This window comes from Microcaecilia unicolor, chromosome 4 (genome assembly GCF_901765095.1).
Source record: "Microcaecilia unicolor chromosome 4, aMicUni1.1, whole genome shotgun sequence".
NCBI classification, from domain to species: Eukaryota; Metazoa; Chordata; class Amphibia; order Gymnophiona; family Siphonopidae; genus Microcaecilia; species Microcaecilia unicolor.
In genome coordinates this window covers 253,975,544-253,996,726 of record NC_044034.1, presented here as the reverse complement: position 1 = coordinate 253,996,726, position 21,183 = coordinate 253,975,544, and the positions used below count along the sequence as shown (strand labels likewise).

At 43.3% G+C, this 21,183-nt stretch overlaps 1 protein-coding gene across 1 annotated transcript in view; it reads left to right on the top strand.

Annotated features, from left to right (window-relative positions):
• The window catches only part of RNF149 (ring finger protein 149), a 101,226-nt gene that overhangs the window by 43,037 nt on the left and 37,006 nt on the right, over nt 1–21,183 (top strand). The window contains exons 2-3 of the mRNA XM_030201433.1: nt 7,943–8,193; nt 16,814–16,882. Of these exons, the coding sequence (XP_030057293.1) occupies nt 7,943–8,193; nt 16,814–16,882 (320 nt within the window). The remainder of the gene's footprint in view (nt 1–7,942; nt 8,194–16,813; nt 16,883–21,183) is intronic.

The following is a 21,183-nucleotide window of genomic DNA, read 5'->3' as shown; positions in this document are numbered from 1 at the left end:
ACAAAGTTATTCAAAGTTGTTAAATCGCAAGAGGATTGTGACAAATTACAAGAGGACCTTATGAGACTGGGAAACTGGGCATCCAAATGGCAGATGACGTTTAATGTTAGCAAGTGCAAAGTGATGCATGTGAGAAAGAGGAACCCGAGCTACAGCTACTTAATGCAAGGTTCCACATTGGGAGTTGCCAACCAGGAAAGGGTTCTAGGTGTCATCATTGTGTGTTACAACCTTCTGCTCAGAGTGCAGCAGCGGTAGCTAAGAAAGCAAATAGAATGTTAGGTATTATTAGGAAAGGACTGGAAAACAAAAATGAGGACATTATAATGCCTTTGTATCGCTCCATGGTGCGACTGCACCTTGAATATTGTGTGCAATTCTGGTCACTGCATCTCAAAAAATATATAATGAAATTAGAAAAGGTACAAAGAAGGGCGATGGAAAGGGGATGGGACGACTTCCCTATGAGAAAAGGCTAAAGTGGCTAGGACTCTTCAGCTTGGAGAAAAGACAGCTGAGGGGAGTTATAATAGAGGTCTATAAAATAATGAATGGATTGGAAACTGTAGACGTGAATCGCTTGTTTACTTTTTCCAAAAATACTACAAAATAGTAAATTTAAAACAAATCAGAGAAAATATTTCTTTACTCAACATGTAATTAAACTTTGGAATTCGTTGCCAGAGAATATAGTAAAAGCAGTTAGCTTAGTGGGGTTTAAAAAAGGTTTGGATAGCTTCCTACAAGAAAAGTCCATAAGCCATTATTAAAATGGACTTGGGAACATTCACTGCTTATTTCTAGGATAAGCAGCATAAAATGTATTGTACTGTTTTAGGATGTTGCCAGGTACTTGTAACCTGGATTGGCCACTGTTGAAAAAAGGATGCTGGGCTTGAAGGGCCTTCGGTTTGTCCCAGTATGAGGCTTCCAAAAACTTGGGTAGTTGTGAAAACTTTAGCTTGTCCCTGGGAAGCTTGGAGACCTTTCCCCAACATCTACCTTAATACCCAAGAATGTGAGGGAAGGAACTGGACCCTCTGTTTTCTTGTACACTAGTGGAATTCCCAAATAGGCTGCTAAGTTCTGGAATGCTAGAAAGAGGAGATAATCTTTTCCAATGAATAGGAAGTCACCCAGATAATGTATGATACTGCCTTTCCCAGCTATTTGTTCTGCCACCCAATGAATGAAAGAGATGAAGAACTCAAAATATGCACAAGATATCAAACAGCCTATTGGGACACATTTATCAAAATAATAAGTACCCTTAAATTTGAAACCCAATAGATGAAGCAGTCTGAGTGAATTGATAATAAGTGAAATGCAAATTCCACATCTGCCTTGGCTAGTGTTGCATTAGTGTTAAAGACATGTAGTGCTGTAATAGCATTATGTAAAAATGCATATTGTACCATGCAGAGTTGTGTAGTTATGAAAGTGTTGACCAAGCCACCCTCAGTGTTAGATTGTGAATAATTCTGCATTTGCCAGGCTCCTTCTTCTGGATCACACCTAAAGGTAAGATAATCATGCCCTAGAAGGGTGGCTGAGTGAATGGGCCTACCACTTTGCTAAGGGTTTTGTCTTTCTGCAGTTTTTCTTGTGTTATGGCTTCAAGTTGGTACACGGAAGCAGCATTATGACAACTCAGACCTACTGTGCTCCTAGATATTTCATAAGGAATGGGAAAACCATGCAAAAAAACAGCATATGTGAAATCAGCCTGTTCCTTAAGTGGGTACCTGCGGAGCCAAGGCTTCCTGGCAGGAAGCTTAATTGATGTGGGTGCTGTGGTCCTTGGAAGGGCAATGTCATTGGAAAATTGGTGGATATCAGTCCCTAGTGGACCTGCACAGAGTGCTGGGTATGGGAAGCTGCAGATGGAACATACATGCTTGAATCTACATGGAGACCATTTGCATTGACCTAAATTATTCTGCCTGCAAGTCCATCTCCATGCACATTGCACATTACCTCTGGCTAACAGCCCCCCACTATTAGCAAATGTGGGAAACCTATCAGCTTGAAAAGATCTGTAATGGGGCATCTCACCCAACCACAACTCTATGTAGCCATGGAATTGATGTGTCCTCAGTCATACATTTCCTGAATTTAATATTGTAGTTCAGCCAGGTCCACCCACCACACTTTATATATGCCTTTGTTATGCCCTTCAATATTTATTTAACCAGCCAGGATTGGCACCTTACTGGTTAAATTCACCATAACTGGCTATCCAGCGATATTCAGCGGGGTATAGCCAGCTATCTCCCAATATCGCCGGTAGCAGCTAGCAAATAACCGGTTATATTGCCGACTATCCTCTGATTTTCAGCCCCACTTTATTGGCTGTATTTGGTCACGTGAATATGTGGGATATCTTTGGCCGGTTAGAAAATAACTGGCTACGTCTGAATATCAGCATAGTTGGTTATCTTCTAACCAGCCAAAAATAAACAGGATATTCAATGCCAGTCACTGGAAACGGCCCAGCATTGAATTTCCAGGTTTAGTGGTGACCACTGGAATTAGCTGGGCTAACTCCCACAGTCTGAATATCGGCCGCATGGTGTCTAAGTACCACACTAAATATGGGCTGAGTGGAGCAGAGGAGTAGCCTAGTGGCTAGTGCAGCGGACCTTGATCCTGCGGAACTGGATTCAATTCCCACTGCAGCTCCTTGTGACTGTGGGCAAGTCACTTAACCCTCCATTGCCCCAGGTACAAATAAGTACCTTTATGTATGTAAACCACTTTGAATGTAGTTGCAAAACGCCACGGAAAGGCAGTATATCAAGTCCCCTTTCCCTCTGGTTCTTTTTCAATAACAACGCTTATGAAAATGTGAAATGCTGATACCCAATTGGCAATGGATTTTTAAATCCGAGGCTTACTGTCCTTTACCTCACAGAGTCACAAGAAGTACCTCTGAAGCACCGTTCACCCTCATGGCCCCTTAAAGAGTATAGTAAATATATCTGTGTAATCCCTCCTCCATTTTCTTTTTACTTTTTCTTGGGCCAGTTCTGGATATGGTATTGAGATTTTACTTTTGGGACCATTTTGTCAGGGCTCTTTTGTTGTAGGCTGTTTTGATCTGGTCATCCTTATCTGGATAGCAGGAGCAGTTATTTGGATAAGTGTTTATGTATATCAACCCAAGCACATTTCCAGTTGATTTTGAGATTAATGTAATACAGATTATACCAGTCTTCAAGTAAACTGAATTCTTTGCAAGGTATGATCATTAACCAGATTAAGAATTATCCAAGGATATTGTCTTTCCTAAGCTTTTCAGAACATACTGGGGGAATATTCTGCTGGTTCAGTAACAACTATCACAACCATGAGCTAACGCAGCCTGATAAGCATGGTACACATAGCAGGGGGATGCTGACATTTGGGGGGCACCTCCTGTTGCACCAAGCTGGCCCTGTGCTGAGAGAGCAGTAGAAAGAGAAGGATCATAACATCAGTGGGCCTAAGCTGCTCTGCTCCTGCAGGTCCTGCCCCTCTGATGTAGTGCACACCAGAGAGGACAGGACCAGCAGCGCCTTTGAAAGCTCTTGGGCTTGAAGGTTCCCTAGTGTTGGTTACCAGAAGTACAGCAGTAACAGCAGCATTGACAACCTAAGGGAGGGAGGTTTGAGAGGAAATGTTGGATGGGGGGTAGGAGGGGAGGGGGAGATAGCATGGTGCTGGATGGGTGAGAGGGAACGAAGAGAAAAGAGAAATGCTAAAGCGGGGAGGCAAGGGAGGGAAGCTGGATCAGGGGAGGGGGGAAGGGCAGAAAAAAAGGGGGATGCTTGACAAACACTGTGGATGGAGGTAGTAGAAGAAACTGATTCTGTGCCTGGGGACAGATGAAGGAGACAAAACAGCTATCCAGATAGCTCCCGGTCATCAAGGGTAGATTGAGCCAGTCCTCAGTTTACCCCAACTGAATGTAATGAAAATCGCACCAGACTTGGCTCATCCTGTCCCTGATGACCAGGAGCTATCTGGTAATCCTACTGATGATCAACGACAAAGAAAGTCCAAATCTCCCGTAAAAAACACCAAAAAACAACAAGAACGGAAGATGTACAGAAAGACCAAACTAAAATCACAGGTGTAAAAAGCCAAATTCCTTTATTAAGACCCTACACGGTCCGTGTTTCGGCCAAAGAGGCCTTCTTCAGGGGTCAGAGTGACAGATAAATTCATAACTCTCCCAAGCTGATCCACATAATAGACACTGTCTGGGTACCACGAATCACAATGAAGGTAATTGTAAATGCCGAAAGTACGCATGTGGTCCAGGGTATATTGATCATCTCGGAGATTCACTTCTGCAACAGCGCTTTGGTGTTAAACATAGCCCTGTGCAACAAGTCCTCCTCGCTTCTATAATTCTGCACAGCCGGATTTCCTCTGCCTGGACTGATGCAGTGATGAGGCGGCTCACGCTGACATACGCATCGTCGGCGACACCAGAAGTCATGACTGAATGGAACATGCAAGAAGCAGAATTTTCCTTCACAATTTTCTTTGTAGGAACACAGATGTATGTATACATGCCTGAAGAGATTTTCCAGCGTCAATGAGAGTGTATATAATTTATTTCAGTGATTTGCATAGTCATAAAAACCGCTGTAGTATACATAAATATTTTCCTATAATTGGCCTTATATATTTTTCACAGATCTGTATTACATTTAGGTCATTTGGGACCCTGAGAGTATGAATAATAACAAGGAGCGAAATCTGCAAAAGCAATATTGTCATGTTAGCACTTTTACATTGAAGCAGAAGCTTAAAATGTTTATGTAAGCTGAATATATTGTTCCTTTTTTTGTGCAGTTCTGAAAACTGGAACATTGAGGGTGCTTAGCTTTAAAGAGAACCAAGTCCTCCATATATGCAGAAGAATGGAGCTAGCAGGGTTGCGGTAAATGGCTCTGATTGTATCCATGAAACACTTTTCTAGGTTACATAAGTCTAAAACAGGCCTCAGTGCAATCCCTTTGCCAGCCTCCTTTTTTTTTTTTTTTTGTATTTATAGATCACGTAGGGCATGTCACTGGGCGGATTAATTGTGAGGAAATACAGCTGTGGAGCAAGTTTATCTTCAGAATCATGGATGACCTTGTACAGGTTAGAGAGCTGAAGCTTGTTCATAATGTATCACTCTGTATTGATACAACAGGGAACGGAAGATAAGGCTTGGGTAGGTTTGAGCCTGAGCCAGCAATCTGTGCCAGCAATTTCACTGTGTTTTCTGATAACCGAAGCATGAAACCTGATCCCAGTAGAGACATAATGATGTAACAACTATTGCCAAAGCAACAGGGTTAGACCTGCTACAAAAAAAAATGTCCTTTATTGCATTCTGTTGGTGTGAATATCTAGACACTTTTGCACCCGTAATGCCTCATAGGAACCAGCTCTGTGGGTACCAGTGGGTGCTGAGTACCGCACTATTGAGCAAGCTCCTTATTGTGTCCTGGAAGGAGTACTTTGTATTACGTTTGGCACCCCAGATCATTTTAAAATGTTGGCGCTGATGTTGTTGTTCAGTAAATGTAGTGAGTGCTTTGCAGTGCAAATATTTGATTTTTTTCCCAGATCACCCTGGTTCATATTTCTCTTGCTACTTGCACGGCGTGAGAGAAATAGATTAGAAAATGGAGCTTTCAGGGAATTGGGCACGAAGGCCAAAAGTTACTAATGTAGCACACGTTAGCATGGTTAAGACACATCATTTTACCGCAAGTTCCATTTTAAGCAGTGAGACTTGGTAACTTTGTGAATCTAGTACTGTTAGTAACTCTAGGCCTAAAATACCTCATTATCAAGTGCTTTAATCAAAGAACCCTTTTCTTTTTTAATTTTTTACCAAGACTCTTCAGTGAGAGTAAATGCATTTTTGCTGAAAATAACACACTTTGCCCGTTTTACCTTTACCTCAGATCAGGGTTTCTGACAAAACTCGGCAGAGAAGCACCTCTTTTAGATCAGTCATGAAGAAAGTGGTTCAGCAAGCGTTGAAAACTTTGGGGGCCCAATATTCAAAAGGGTTTAATGAGCAGGAGAGATTTTTAAACCATGTTGAGCGAGCTATAAGGGTTTATTCAGTAGCACTTAAGCAGTCAGTGCCACTGAATATCTCCTCTGACTGCCGCAGCAATGTACAGGCAGTGCCGGAACAGTCTGGGGCAGAGTGGGGTGGTCCCTGAAGTTATCTGGAGATCACTGAATATCACCCATACCCCAGGGGGCAGACTGACAGTGCTGTGGGCCCCCGGGCACAAAGGTTCATTGGGCGCCCTCGGGCAGTGCCTGCGCCCCCCCCCCATCCGCACACCACCCCCACTCTGCACACTTGTCTGCCCTTCCTGGTCCTACCTTGAAGGACTGTGGTGGTCTAATGGCCTCTTCAGGAGCAGGAAAGATTTCCACTCTTTTCTGTCCGCTGCTCTGCCCAATGCTGTCGTGTTTTCAAAATGGCTGTCGAGACTTCATACGGTAATCTAAAATAAAAGTGGGAGGACGACCAAGGATGCCAAAGACTGAGAAGATGTATAATAATAGAGAAGTTTATTGAAGTAGGAGACTCCGTACTTCAATAAACTTCTCTATTATTATACATCTTCTCAGTCTTTGGCATCCTTGGTCGTCCTCCCACTTTTATTTTAGATTGTTGTATTCCGTGGGGTGTCTTGAGTTCTCTGTTTTTTGGCGGATTTCTTTTCACAGAGACTTCATACGGTAGCCATGCAGGTCTCGGCAGTCTTGCGAGACTGCCGTAGGGAAGTCTCAGCAACCATTTTGAAAGTGCAGCAGTGCCAGGCAGAGTAGCAGCAGCGGGCAGGAAAGAGTGGGGATCTTTCCTGCCCTCAAAGGGGCCTCTAGACCACCAGGGCCCTTTAAGGTGGGGCGGGGGAGGGTGAAGAAAGCCTATGGGCCCTGATAAAACCTGATAATTTTCAGGTTTTGCCAGTCACAGGGTGCCCAGACATGGCCAGACACTGGTCTAATGTGGCCAGCAACGGTTAGCATTTTAAAATGCCCTCACTGCTGCCAGCTGAAGATCAACCAGTGAGTTTACTTCTCTTCACTACTACAGTAGAACTTCATTATAAGGGACCCAGATATAAGGGACACTCAGATGCAGTGGACTAAATTTTTAGTCTCAGCTGAGAGAATAGGACATCCCATGTATTTCAGTTTGGTTATAGTGCGACTTCTGGTTATAAGAGACCGTTTTATACAGTCCCAGGGCTTCATTGAGCCATGTACGTAAGAGACTGACTGTTATAGTGGACTTCCAGTTATAAGTGGCCATTTTATACAGTTCCAAGGCTTCATTGAACCATGTATATAAGAGGCTGACATGGCGGTTGTGCTACGACTGACTGATGACTGGTTATAACACAGCGGTGTATAGAACGATGTCTGACAAACATAAACGAACTGTGCTAGATTTGGAAGTGAAAATCGCCATAATAAATGACAGTGAAAGTGATCAGACTTAATCTTGCAAAAGAAACAGTAAATCGGATAAAACAAGAAAGAGAAAAGGTAAAGCAAGCGCATGAAGGGTCGGCGACTTCATTAATGCACAGTTTGGAGTGGAGGAGTGGCCTAGTGGTTAGGGTGGTGGACTTTGGTCCTGAGGAAGTGAGTTCAATTCCCACTTCAGGCACAGGCAACTCCTTGTGACTCTGGGCAAGTCACTTAACCCTCCATTGCCCCATGTAAGCCGCATTGAGCCTGCCATGAGTGGGAAAGCAAGGGGTACAAAAATAAATATAAGGGATGATTTTTTTATTAGTTTTCAGAAGTCCCTTATAACGAAGTTCTACTGTACTTAATTTCTCTCCAGGAATAAGAGAACAGAATGAAAAGGACGAAAGCTTATCTGTGTTTGTTTTTGCCTTATTTTTTTTGCTGAAAGGGACTGGAAATACAGTGGTGATTATGGTGGGACATCTGAAAGGACTAGAAATTTTGGAGCCAATTCAAAGGGATATCCCGGTAAAGATGGTCATCACAGTGGGTACCCGTCATGTCCAGGAGTTTATCAGCAGCCAGTCTGTGGTGTTTGTGGCCATCGCTTTCATCACCATGATGATCATCTCGCTGGCCTGGCTTATATTCTATTATATCCAGCGTTTCCTGTACACCGGATCACAGTTTGGAAACCAGGTAAACCTCTTCAACTTCTCGTTTGTGTTGCATGAGGCCCAAAACCATTTTGGATTTTCCCAAGTTAAGAGAGCTGGCATGATAATTAGAGGTCATTTTAGAAGGATTCTTCAGGATGTGTATGTGTAAAAAGCTTGCTTACACACTTAAATGGGCATACACGTGTAAGTAGTGATTTTTTTAAAAAGGGTTCTTTAATTTTGGATTTGAAATACTGCCTTTCTGTGGTACAACCAAAGTGGTTTACAATATAGATGGCGCCCAATACTGCGTGCTGAGATTTGAACGTGCACTCAAATTGCGCACACAACCTAATTGATTGGCAAACCCTTAACTAGCAATAATTGGGCACTTACAACCAATTATTAAAGTTAATTGGCATCAGTTAGAATTGGCATTAGTTAGAATAGCAACGGGCTGCATTCTATTCTATAAGGCTCGGCACCTAACTCATTGCATGTATCTGAAAAGAGGGTGTGGCTAGGGGCATGTCAGGGCATTCCAAAAACTAACGCGATAAACTAACGCAATAAAGCATTTTCTGGTAATTTTGTATTCTCCGCATGCTGAGCATGCGTTAATTTTTTAAATTATTTTTGGAAGAGGATACGCCATGGGTGGAGAATGAGCACGTCTACGTTAACCAGCTAGCATGTTTTGGTTAGCATGATAACTGGTAAACACAGAGCTAACGCAGGAGCACTTATTGACTCCTAAATAAGAGGGGGTAAGGGCTCCTAAATAAGAGGGGCAAAGTTTCTAATATTGCCGATTTTAGCCATCTCAGAAAGCCAGGAAGGAAGGGGTGGGGCTGGAAAAGGGTGGCTTGGTCAAAGATATCCCCTGTGGTCATCACATACACACGTTAGCATAGTTAAGACACATCATTTTACCACAAGCTCCATTTTAAGCAGTGAGACTTGGTAACTAATAATAGCCATGTTAACACATGTGAAACTAGTACTGTTAGTAACTCTAGGCCTAAAATAACTTACTTTCAAGTGATTTAATCAAAGAACCCTTTTCTTTTTAAATTTTTTACCAAGTCTCTTCAGCGAGACTAAATGCCTTTTTGCTGAAAATAACACACTTTGCCTGTTTTTTTTAGAGTTCAACATTTTTATTGATGACATTTCCAAATACACAGTGCCATGAAATACCCGATACATATGTTCCGACATCCAGTACATTGTCAATTACGCCAATTCTTATAGATTGCTATCAATTTTGTATCTTATCACTGTGCCCTATCCTACGTGGCCTACAACATTGTAAACAAGTAACTGTCAACTCAACATCAACTTCATCTGATTATTTTAGTGATTACATTGACCCCATTATATTATCCATCAAACTCGTCGTGCAGTTTTAGGCTGAAACTTTAACCTCTCGTCCCCCCCTTGCACTTTGCCTGTTTTAACTTTACCTCAGATCAGGGTTTCTGACAAAACTCAGCAGAGAAGCACCTCTTTTAGATTAGTGATGATGAAAGTGGTTCAGCAAGCGTTAAAAAGTTAAAGGGCCCAATATTCAAAAGGGTTTAACCAGCAGGAGAGACTTTTAAACAATGCTGAGTTAGCTATGAGGGTATATTCAGTAGCACTTAAGCAGACAGTGCCACTGAATATCTCTTCTGACTGCTGCAGCAATGTACAGGCAGTGAGGGAGCAGTGTGGGGGCAGAAGTAGGGTGGTCCCTGAAGTTATCTGGAGATCACTGTATATCAGCCATACTCCAGGGGCAGACTGAGAGTGCTCTGGGCCCCCGGGCAGTAAGGATCATTGGGCCCCCTCTCCGGGCACTGCCTGCGCCCCCCCATCCGCACAACGCTGCCCCCTTCCTGCACACTAGTCCACCCTCCACGGTCCTACTTTGAAGGACCCTGGTGGTCTAGTGTCCTCTTCGGGAGCAGGAAAGATCCCCACTCTTTCCTCTCCGCTGCTGCTGCTCTGCCCAACGTTGTCGTGCTTTCAAAATGGCTGCCGAGACTTCCTATGCCTTGCAGGTCTCGGCAGTCTCAGCAGCCATTTTGAAAATGCAGGAGTGCCGAGCAGAACAGCGGCAGCGGGCAGGAAAGAGTGGGGATCATTTCTGCCCTCAAAGAGGCCACTAGACCACCAGGGCCCTTTAAGGTGGGATTGGGGGGGGGGGGGGGAGAAAACCTCTGGGCTCTCGGGCACTGCCCGGTTCCCCATATGGTCAGTCCACTCCTGCCATACCCTGATAATTTCCAGGTTTTGCCACTTGAGCAGATTGTTCCCCATGGTAGGTGCTCAGGACCCCTGCCGACTCCCCCCCCCCAAGACCTTAAAAACTTCCCTGGTGGTCTGGTGGATACTGACTCCCCCTCCCCCCACGCATCCTCTTCTGGTTCCCAGCAGCCAGCACCCCCAAGCAACAAATCCCTGGTGGTCCGGTAGACCTTGAACCCCCCCCCCCCCCCCCCCAGCACCCTCTCATGCAAAAAATCCCTGGTAGTCTAGTGACCCGACCCCCCTCCCCTCCTTTCCCTTAAAATGTTGGAGGCAGGAGGGCAGGAGCAACACCTCCCTTCTGCCTCTGGGCCTGCCCTTCACAAAATGGCGGCACCCAGCCCGTGCCCAGTGCATCCTGGGATGCCCTGAGTGGGGCTAAGCACCATGTAAGGAGTTTTTTTTTCCTTCTATGGCATCTAAGTGCCATAGTGCCTAACTGCAAGGGGGGCATACATATGGGTGGAGCATGGATAGGCCACGGGCATGTCTCCCAATTAGGTGTATAGTTTCAGAATACTATAAACTACATGTATCACTTGGCAAACAAACTTAAGCCTGCCATTGACATGGTGTAAGAGGTCATGTCTACACATCATGCCAATGCCGGCCATACACTAGTATTCTATAAGGGAATTTTGGTGCCAAGATGCTGTTGTTGAATTGGTGCTAAGCACACGGCATTGGTTGCCTATACTGAGACACAAATTTATAGAATTGCCCTTTATGTTTTTTAGGGATGTGCATTTCTTAGCATTCAGTTTGTTGGCTGACCTTAAAAACTTTAGTGTGTGCTAATGTGTAGTAATTGATTAGCGTGAATTAACATTTTTCAATGTATATTAACCTTTTTTTTTTTAAATACACGTGCCAAATGAAATGAAAAAAAGTCCAAGAATCATGAGAAAGCCCAAACAAACCTCAAAAACACCATTGTTTTTTTGTCCTGTGCACATCCTTAATGATTTTTTTTACATCTTTGGGCCACCGGTATTACTAGAACCACATGAACTGAGAATGAACACTACAGTGAACACACCACTGAAAGCTACAGAATCAGATTTTTCTCTTTTCAGAGGAGTGGGAAAGGAGTTTAGAGGTATTACTTACCACTATATATGGCTTTTGTGTAATAAACAAAATAAATATGAAACCAGTCTTTTCCATTGAAAGTTTCTGGTTTTATTTAGAATGTCCGGATGAGCGAGAGAAAAAAATACTGCAGAGCAGAGCCACTGAAATTTCTTCTCTGGATACGTACTAAACAGAGTACAAATTTATAGTATTTCCAGATGGCAAGACTTCTCTGGGCTACTACTAATTACAGCAAGACTAATTACAGACATCTTAGTTATCAGACTAAGACAGAAGTGAAACATCTTCCTGTTCCCACTCACATCCATCATCTCTTTCTGCACCTGCTTTGTCCTAATTGTTCCATTCTCAGCCTGGTACACAAAAACAACTTAGAGATAAGGAAAAAGTCTATTTTCCTATTACTTTCTTACGTTGTTTCTCAGATTAACCCTTTTGCTGTCAGTTGTGTCTGAAATCAAGATTCACACTTCTGTCAGGAATATAAGGGTAAAATCTAGGCTTTCTTTGGCAAGCACAAATTGACAAACTCAGTTTTTACTATATGTGTTGACAATAGGGGATCAGACCACCGTCTTCCAGTCTCGCCACTACTCAAAGTTTTGGGCATGGTGCTGGCGAGGCTAAGATCTAAGAGAGCAAAAAGCCACGTACTGTGGAGGTGCAGTAATTCCTACGAAAGTAGTGAGATAAAGGAGAAGGGGGTAGGGCATCTAAAACCAAGGGAGACATGTCGATTTCAAAACCTTTATTGAAGAATATTCAAATGACTTGACATAGCTGCCGTATTTCGGTGCAAAAAGCGTCTTATGAATGAAGTAACCTGGCATTTTCTTATTACACGATATGATTACCAGAAGTAATGCTCAGTAAAAAAACCCAAAAGTTGGCGATAAGCGTGGAGTCTAGCACGGAGTTAGTTCCCTTTGACATTTGAAAAGGGAACTCCATGCTGGACTCCACGCTTATTACCAACTTTTTTTTTTTTTTTTTACTGAGCATTACTTCTGGTAATCATATCGTGTAATAAAAAAACGCAGAGGCTAAGACCTACACATGTATTCCCTATAAAAAGGAAATGCATGTGTGAGTTTTCCACCTCAAAGGCACACATAGGAGGAGCCCTTTTTCTAAGATGCTGTCAAAAGTTACCACGTGGATGGGGAGGAAGTGACGTCACGATCCTGAATGGCTGCCTAGGTTCCCAGCTCCGACGCAACCCTCTTTAATTTAGCAAAAATAGCGATCCTCTGCTTGTATATTGCACTTATTTCCACTCTGCTACAGTTCCTGTGCCGTAAGGAATTAATTGTGGGGTCTCTTGGTGAAAATGGCGACGGCGCGGAAGGAGAGCGATCGTCCCTCTGACAAGCAAGCGGCCTGGGCCTCGCGGCGCCATGTGCTTTCATCTGCACCCGCTTCACACTCAGACTTGTATCATTACAAGTTCAATAAAGACTTCTATAAATTTTAAAAAAAAGTTACCGCGTGGATAAAATGGTCGATTTTTCTATTTCTAGTATCAATGTCCACGTGCTAATTTTCCCATTAGTGCATGAGTCCTTAATTACACCTATTTGTAAGTGGTTAGGGCTTATTCGCTAACCACATGCTAATTGGTTACCATGCAGCGATATAGCTGTGCTGATTAGCGCACAACACACCTACTCTCCGCCCCCAGACCCGCCCCCAGTGCTAAAAATTAGAATCTGTTTGGGTAGTGCATGTACATGGAAAAAATACTGCAGGACACCTGAGCACGCTCCACGGTAAGTTCTTTTTGCTGTGGTAAGCATGCGTAAGTTCTTACTGCAGCTTAGTGAAAGGACCCCACAGATTATTAAAAAGTGCTTGTTTCGGCCAGGGCTTTGTATGGGGGATTAAGGAAGTCATTCTCCATAATCCCATGCAGTTTATTTTCTCCTTCAAAATACAGCCAAATTAAAATGACTGCCTCATTCCTTAGGGGCCATTTTACTAAAGGGTTGCTGTGTGGCAATGAGCTTAAGGCGTGGCAGCCCGGAACGACCGCCAGCCCAATGCGCGGGCCTCCGGTAGTTCCACCCCCAGCACGTGCCATTTTCGGTGCTAGCGGAAATATTTTTAAAATATTTCCGCATGGGGTTACCCGGCAGTAATCGGGCAGCGTCATGTGCTTCCTAGTTACTGCCGGGATAGCGCAGGAGCCCTCATCCCCACCTCAATGGGTTGCGGTAAGTGCTTCCTCCAAAATGGCCACGTGGCAAGTACGAACTTACTTCACAGCCTTCAGCCTTTTTACCCACTGTGGTAAAAGGAGCCCTGGTGCGCGGTAAAAACGACTGCAGCCGGTAGCGCAAGACCCTTTTTACCACAGCTTAGTAAAAGGGTCCCTTAGGTTTGTAAAATGGGGACGCTGTATGTAGAAGTGGTGCCACTTATACACGAAAGTTGTGAAATTGCCACTTCCACTGTAAGTGCCAACATCTCCAAGCGGAAGCTACTGGCTTCTTACTGTTCATTTTTGCAACATAATATATGTAAAATGGCTGCTCCTGCTGCGTGTGCCAGCAAGTACATGTGCACTCCTGCAGATAGTTTAGAAAAGGCTCTGTATCGTCTGATCCTTTCTAAAATACATCTCATTTCCGATCTCTATGTTCTATGTAAAATGGAGCTCCTAATGTTTTTATTGTATTTTAGTATTTTCAGTGTATATTGTAAGCCACTTAGGACTTACAGTGATAGGAGGCCTAAAAATGTCTTGAAATTAAATAAATAAATTGGCCAAGCATTCAGTATGAATTATGTTACCTCTGTATTTAGGTTAAAACAAAGGAAATGTCAATCAGATACCAAGAACTTTAACCTCCCTTCCTTGTTCATCCTGTTGCATCCCCCATATACACACAAAAGGGCTTTTACTGTTTTGCGTCTGCGGCCAAAGTTGATTTAGAAAACAGGTTTATAGAAATATTCCTCCCTCACAAACCATAAATATAAGTTGATGTTATGTGCTCATGTACAAGCCTCTTAATTTGGACATGAATCATCAAGGGCTTTTCCCTGGGAGGCAAAGAATGGGAGGCAACCCTGAATGACTCAGAGCCTTGATTCAGCTAATCACCTGTGCTGTTGCTAAGGATTTTTCACCTACACTCAGTGTTTGCATGAAATATCTTATTTGGTCTCCAGCGAGTCTTTGCCTGTTCTACCGGATGCTGGTACATGTGGCTCTGAGCACTACTGTCAAAGTAAGAAGAAAAAAGTTTTATTTAATAAAAAGCTGTAAACATCCAACATCGTGCAAATATTTTCCCCCTGATATTCAAAACCATTTAACAGGCAAGGAACAGCACCAGGCCAGTTAAATGGTACTTAGCCGACTATCCTGCGATATTCAGCGGGAGATAGCCAGCTGTGTGAGTATCAGCAGTTAGCGGATAGCCAGTTTATCGCCCAATATGACTGACTATCCACCGATTTTCAGTATGAGTTTGGCGGCCATATTTGACTGCGTGAAATACCTTGAATATCTTTGGCCGGTTTAAATATAACCGACCAGTGCTGAATATCAGCTTGGCCGGTTATGTTTAAACTGTGTAGGAGGGGAGGAGTGGCCTAATGGTTAATGCAGCAGACTTTGATCCTGGTAACCTGGGATCAATTCCCACTGCAGCTCCTTGTGACCTTGGCAAGTCACTTAACCCACCATTGCCCCAGGTACGAAAACTTAGATTATGAGCCCTCTAGGGACAGAGAAAGTACCTGCATATAATGTGTACAGTGCTGCATACGTCTAGTAGCACTACAGAAATGACTAGTACTAGTAGTAGTAACTGGCCAAAAGTAAACCAGATATTCAATGCTGGTCACCAGAAACAGCCCAGCATTGAATATCCAGGCTCAGCACTGACCACAGGAGGCAGGCCAGCTACCTCCCAGGGTCTAAATATCTGCCTCTTTAAGACTGAAGAAACAAAACATCAACCAGTAGTTGTATACTTCCAGAACCATTGAGAAAATGCGTTACCGTAGTCCATACTGACATGCTATTGCCCACTCTTTTCATACTGCTTGGCCATATTTTCACTATCCCCCCCCCCCCCCCCCCCAGCTTGCTCCTTGTCATACCAGAAACATCGAGATTGTCCCCTCCATTTTTGCATTCAGGGCCCAAACAAGCTGGTTTACTTTTATGCTTAATTCCCATTTCCTAAAGGAGGGAGACATCTCTTCCATCAAATAGGTAAGAATGCTTTTCTTAGCCAACAGGATGGCCACTAACACGAATTTACATTCCTCCTTTGTGAGGGTTCCCACCTCTTGGCTTTTCAATAAAGATATTTAGAAAAAAAATGTATCATGTTAGGTCTGTCCTCTAGTGTACAGCAACACACTGTCGATAAGTGTCTTCCAGATTTTGTGCTGTCCCTGAGATTTATTTTACCATTTAATCAACTGCAACAGTTGTTTGTTGGAGATTATCACTGTAAAGTGACAGTGTCAACACTGGTAAAGTGGAAATTTCAAAATCTTTGAAGCATAAAATCTGCCTGCCCCAATATTATTTGTTCCCTATATTTGAACACCTTGGTATTTGAAGTGGAGGTTGGTCTTTCAAATACCTAATGTATTTGAATGTAACTTCTCTTGATCTATTACTGAAAAAAGGCATGAGGTAAATCCAAATTAAGAAACAAGTGAAAACTTGAATTTTTCAGTCTGCTGTATGCCACACAGTGGCCAGCATAATGCGACAGTAGAAGAGCCTTGTGTGCCTTGGAGCTGGGGTAAATGCTAATGTCTAGATTTTATGAAGTAAAATGTATTTCCTTTGCTAAATAGAAAATACACACATACTTTTCAGGCCTACCCAGAACACACCCTCTTGAAAACTGTGCATGCTGCAGGTGTACACATGTAAGTAGCAGCTTTTCTAAAATTGCTACCTAGAAGTGTTGCACCATTTGCATGCACAAACTTGCCATTTGAACCTTCTAACATTATCTCTGTAGTATCCATAGCTGTAAATCAATGGGAAAAGATTGACACATTTCTATTTTACCAAGCTATGGCGGTGTCCTCTTCAGTGCTGTTGATCCCCAATACCTTTATCTGTCTTGTATTCCTTGAATGTTGATAATGTCAGTAAGTCACTTAGGCCATGTGAAGCTACCTAACAGTTAATTGCATGTGCGTCTTCCATGTTCTTTCTCAGATGTATGCGATATGCTCCTGGTTATCAACTGCTTTGATAATTGTCACATTTTTTTTTTCTTTCACGTACAAAGAGTAACAGAAAGAAGGCCAAGAAAGCTATCAGTCAACTTCAGCTCCACACCGTAAAACGCAGTGAAAAGGTATGACTTGTTTTTTTTTTCCTTGCTTAGAAAACTACACAGTAAATTTTAATATGTGGTTGTACATAGAAAAATGTGTTAATCTAGCCAAATATGAAGCACTTGGACAGGACTAGTTTGCAAGGGCTTTAGTACAGTTGAGGCCTTGGTGAGACATGCTATTCTCAAGTTACTAAGGGCCTCTTTTACAAAGCCGCGCTACCGATTTCCGGTGTGGCAAATGAGAGGAAGTCCATTCAATTCCTATGAGCTTCTTCGCATTTGCTGCACGGGAATCGCTAGTGCAGCTTTGTAAAAGAAGCCGTGAATTACCTTAATTCAACTTTCTTATGTGTTTCTTTCTTATTGCCTAAAATGCGGTCTTTCCTTTATTTATTTGTGCTTTTGCCATCCTGACTACCTTTGCTTCCCACAGCCTTTCCAGATATGTTCCCTGTCTTCTTTTCGAGATCTTTTCTATCTTTCAAGTGCCAATCTTTTTGTCTTTATCTTTTCAGCTATCTCTTTAAAAATCATACTGGCTTCTTTCCTCATATTTATACTTTCTTAACGTAAAGATCTGTTGCCCTTACATTGGTTTCTTTTAGCTTAGCTCATTGATGTCGTGCTTTATTCACGTAGATCAGTGCTTCCAAAAATGATTTTGGATGCAACCCCATTTTAAAATATTAAAAATTCAGCAAACAATTAAGGGGGAGCAAGATGGTGTCCGAGAAAGAAGCTGTGGGGGAATGCTGGAGAGACCGGATATGTTTCTAAAATTTCCTTGCTCTGTTCCTGTTTTATGGCCAAGAGCAAGGGGAGGCTAAAAGGTCCCTCTTCTCCCTCAGCAGACCACCTTCTCCTTTAGGTATATCTATGGACTCGAAGCAGAGAATGAGCCCCTGAGCTGGAGAGTGATTTCACTCAGTCCAAGTGCCCCTTTGGGGCCACAAGGAGCAGTAGCTGTTGAATTATGCAGTGGTGCATCTGGTGTAGTGCTGGCCTGCATGTATGAGAGAGAGTCACAGCTGCAGATGCAAAGACTCTACTAGTGGCTATATTGATGCCACACCTAGAAGAAAACTCAAGTTTGCAAGGCAAAACAGTGTTGGCCAATGCTGGAGGTGAGGTAGAGTAGGGGTCTGCTACAAATTGTGGAGGTCTCTTGCCTGGGGAATCCCTGTCAGAGATATCAAGTCTGCAACCTCTAATTAAACCTCAAGAGATCACTTTGGAAACAATATGGACCATGGTTTGTTTGAGTTTCATTAACTCCTCTCTCAGGAATTCAGCTAGGATTTAGGAATTGGAAACAGTTTTCTACCCAAGCTTATCAAGTGAAAGAATTAGTCTTCTGTTTCTCAAATTAAGATATTGCAGGTTTCCTTGTCATAGGATAAGATGTTTCTTTATAGGAAACTTGAAAACTTTGATAATTCTACTAGGAATTTCAATTTAAGAATTCAGAATTTTCTACAAGTATTGATATCTTCTCGAAAGAATCTGATCTATAGATTTTTCAGAGAAGTTTTGAAATTTCCTGAGAATGGTCTTCCTCCGCTGCAAGAGGACAAGTCTGCCCAAGAAGATAAATTCATATGTGCTACTTTTTTATTTGTACTGTCCTCTTCAGGGCACAGACCGTATAAGTCTGTCCAGCCCTATCCCCGCCTCCCAACCACCAACCCCGCCTCCCACCACCAGCTCTGGCACAGACCGTATACGTCTGCCCAGCACTATCCCTGCCTCCCACCACCGGCTCTGGCACAGACCGTATAAGTCTGCCCAGCACTATCCCCGCTGCCCAACCACCAGCCCAGGCACAGACCGTATAAGTCTGCCCAGCACTAGCCCCGCCTCCCAACCACCAGCTCTGCCACCCATTCTAGGCTAAGCTCCTGAGGATCCCTTCCTTCTGCACAGGATTCCTTTATGTTTATCCCACGCATGTTTGAATTCCGTTACCGTTTTCATCTCCACCACCTCCCGCAGGAGGGCATTCCAAGCATCCACCACCCTCTCCGTGAAAAAATACTTCCTGACATTCTTCTTGAGTCTGCCCCCCTTCAATCTCATTTCATGCCCTCTCGTTCTACCGCCTTCCCATCTCCGGAAAAGGTTCGTTTGCGGATTCATACCTTTCAAATATTTGAACGTCTGTATCATATCACCCCTGTTCTTCCTTTCCTCCAGGGTATACATGTTCAGGTCCGCAAGTCTCTCCTCATACGTCTTGTAATGCAAATCCCATACCATCCTCGTGTAATGGTATCAGTTTATTATTGAAATATGTAGCATGATATTTTGCTGGATCATATATAACAATATGAAAATACAGCTTTGAGATCAGCTAGCCTGAATTTCATCTCCCCTTCCCCTTTTCCTGGGGACTTCTGATAGCAGGACTAGTTAATTACAAACACTTAACAAAGACAAAAGAGAGATATATAGCTTCCTCTGCCCTCCCACCTAACAAAAGCTTGACTAAGGTGGGTACCTGAATACCCCATTGAAAACAAAGAAACCAGAGGAAAAGCATAAACAGAACATTTGCCTGTCATCAGAGGTATACCTGCCCCTCCCATCAACTATCAGATAAATGGACGCCAGGACATCTGCAGATCATGTGAACAGACTACAATAACCATAATGCCTTGCAAGTTATCCAGTGCAAACCAGGAAGCAGGTGATCATATCCTCCTGCAGCTTGCAAGATTCAGATTCTCTCTCTTCAGCTGCAAGCAACTCAGATCCACTCACTGCAGAAGCCCTGCTCCTGTCCTAACCATCAATCAGCTGGACCACAGCATGCTTGTAACAAGGACTTGTAAGTTAACCTACCTGCTGCTTTGTTCTATTTTATGCACAAATTCTCTGTTCTAAGATCCTTTTAAAAACCTACCTCTCGTGTGAAATTGTATTTTAAAATAAACCTTTCCTGAAGCTAAAAGTATAGTCTCTTTGTGCTCTGAGTACATGCTTTCAAATCTTGCAGTATAGAATACTGCATTTCAGAGATATATACTTAATTTATTGCAATTATCACCTTTGGTGATTGGTGGAGAAATTGATATCCTAAAACTTATAAATACAGCGCCTGCTCTTAAATTACAAACAGTAGCGAGTGCTCTCGAGCTCTTTCCCCCAAGATAAATCATTTCTTGTAACACTCGTAGCTTTTCTTTGCACCGCTTCAATTCTTTTTACATCCTTAGTAAGATACGGCCTCCAAAACTGAACACAATACTCCGGGTGGGGCCTCACCAACGACTTGTACAGGGGCATCAACACCTCTTTTCTTCTGCTGGTCACACCTCTCTCTATACAGCCTAGTAACCTTTTAGCTACGGCCACCGCCTTGTCACACTGTTTCATCGCCTTCAGATCCTCAGATACTATCACCCCAAGATCCCTCTCTCCATCCGTACCTAGCAGACTCTCACCGCCTAACACATACGCCTCTCTTGGATTTCTACTCCCTAAGTGCATCACTTTGCATTTCTTCGCATTGAATTTTAATTGCCAAACCTTTGACCATTCTTCTAGCTTTTTCAGATCCTTTTTCATGTTTTCCACTCCCTCCGGGGTGTCCACTGTGTTACAAATCTTAGTATCATCCACAAATAGGCAAACTTTACCTTCTAACCCTTCGGCAATGTCACTCACAAATATATTGAACAGAATCGGCCCCAGCACCGATCCCTGAGGCACTCCACTACTCACCTTTCCCTCCTCCGAGCGAACTCCATTCACCACCACCCTCTGGCGCCTGTCCGTCAACCAGTTCCTAATCCAGTTCACCATTTTGGCTCCTATCTTCAGCCCATCCAGTTTATTTAAGAGCCTCCTGTGGGGAACCGTGTCAAAAGCCTTGCTGAAATCTAAGTAGATTACGTCTATAGCACGTCCACGGTTCAATTCTCCGGTCACCCAATCAAAGAATTCAATGAGATTCGTTTGGCACAATTTCCCTTTGGTAAAACCATGTTGTCTCGGATCTTGCAACTCATTTTCTTCCAGGAAATTCACTATCCTTTCCTTCAGCATCGCTTCCATTACTTTTCCAATAATCGAAGTGAGGCTTACCGGCCTGTAGTTTCCAGCTTCTTCCCTTTCACCACTTTTGTGAAGAGGGACAACCTCCGCCGTTCTCCAATCCCTCGGAACCTCTCCCATTTCTAAGGATTTATTAAACAAATCTTTAAGAGGACCCGCCAGAACCTCTCTGAGCTCTCTCAATATCCTGGGGTGGATCCCATCCGGTCCCATGGCTTTGTCCACCTTTAGTTTTTCTAGTTGTTGATACACACTCTCTTCCG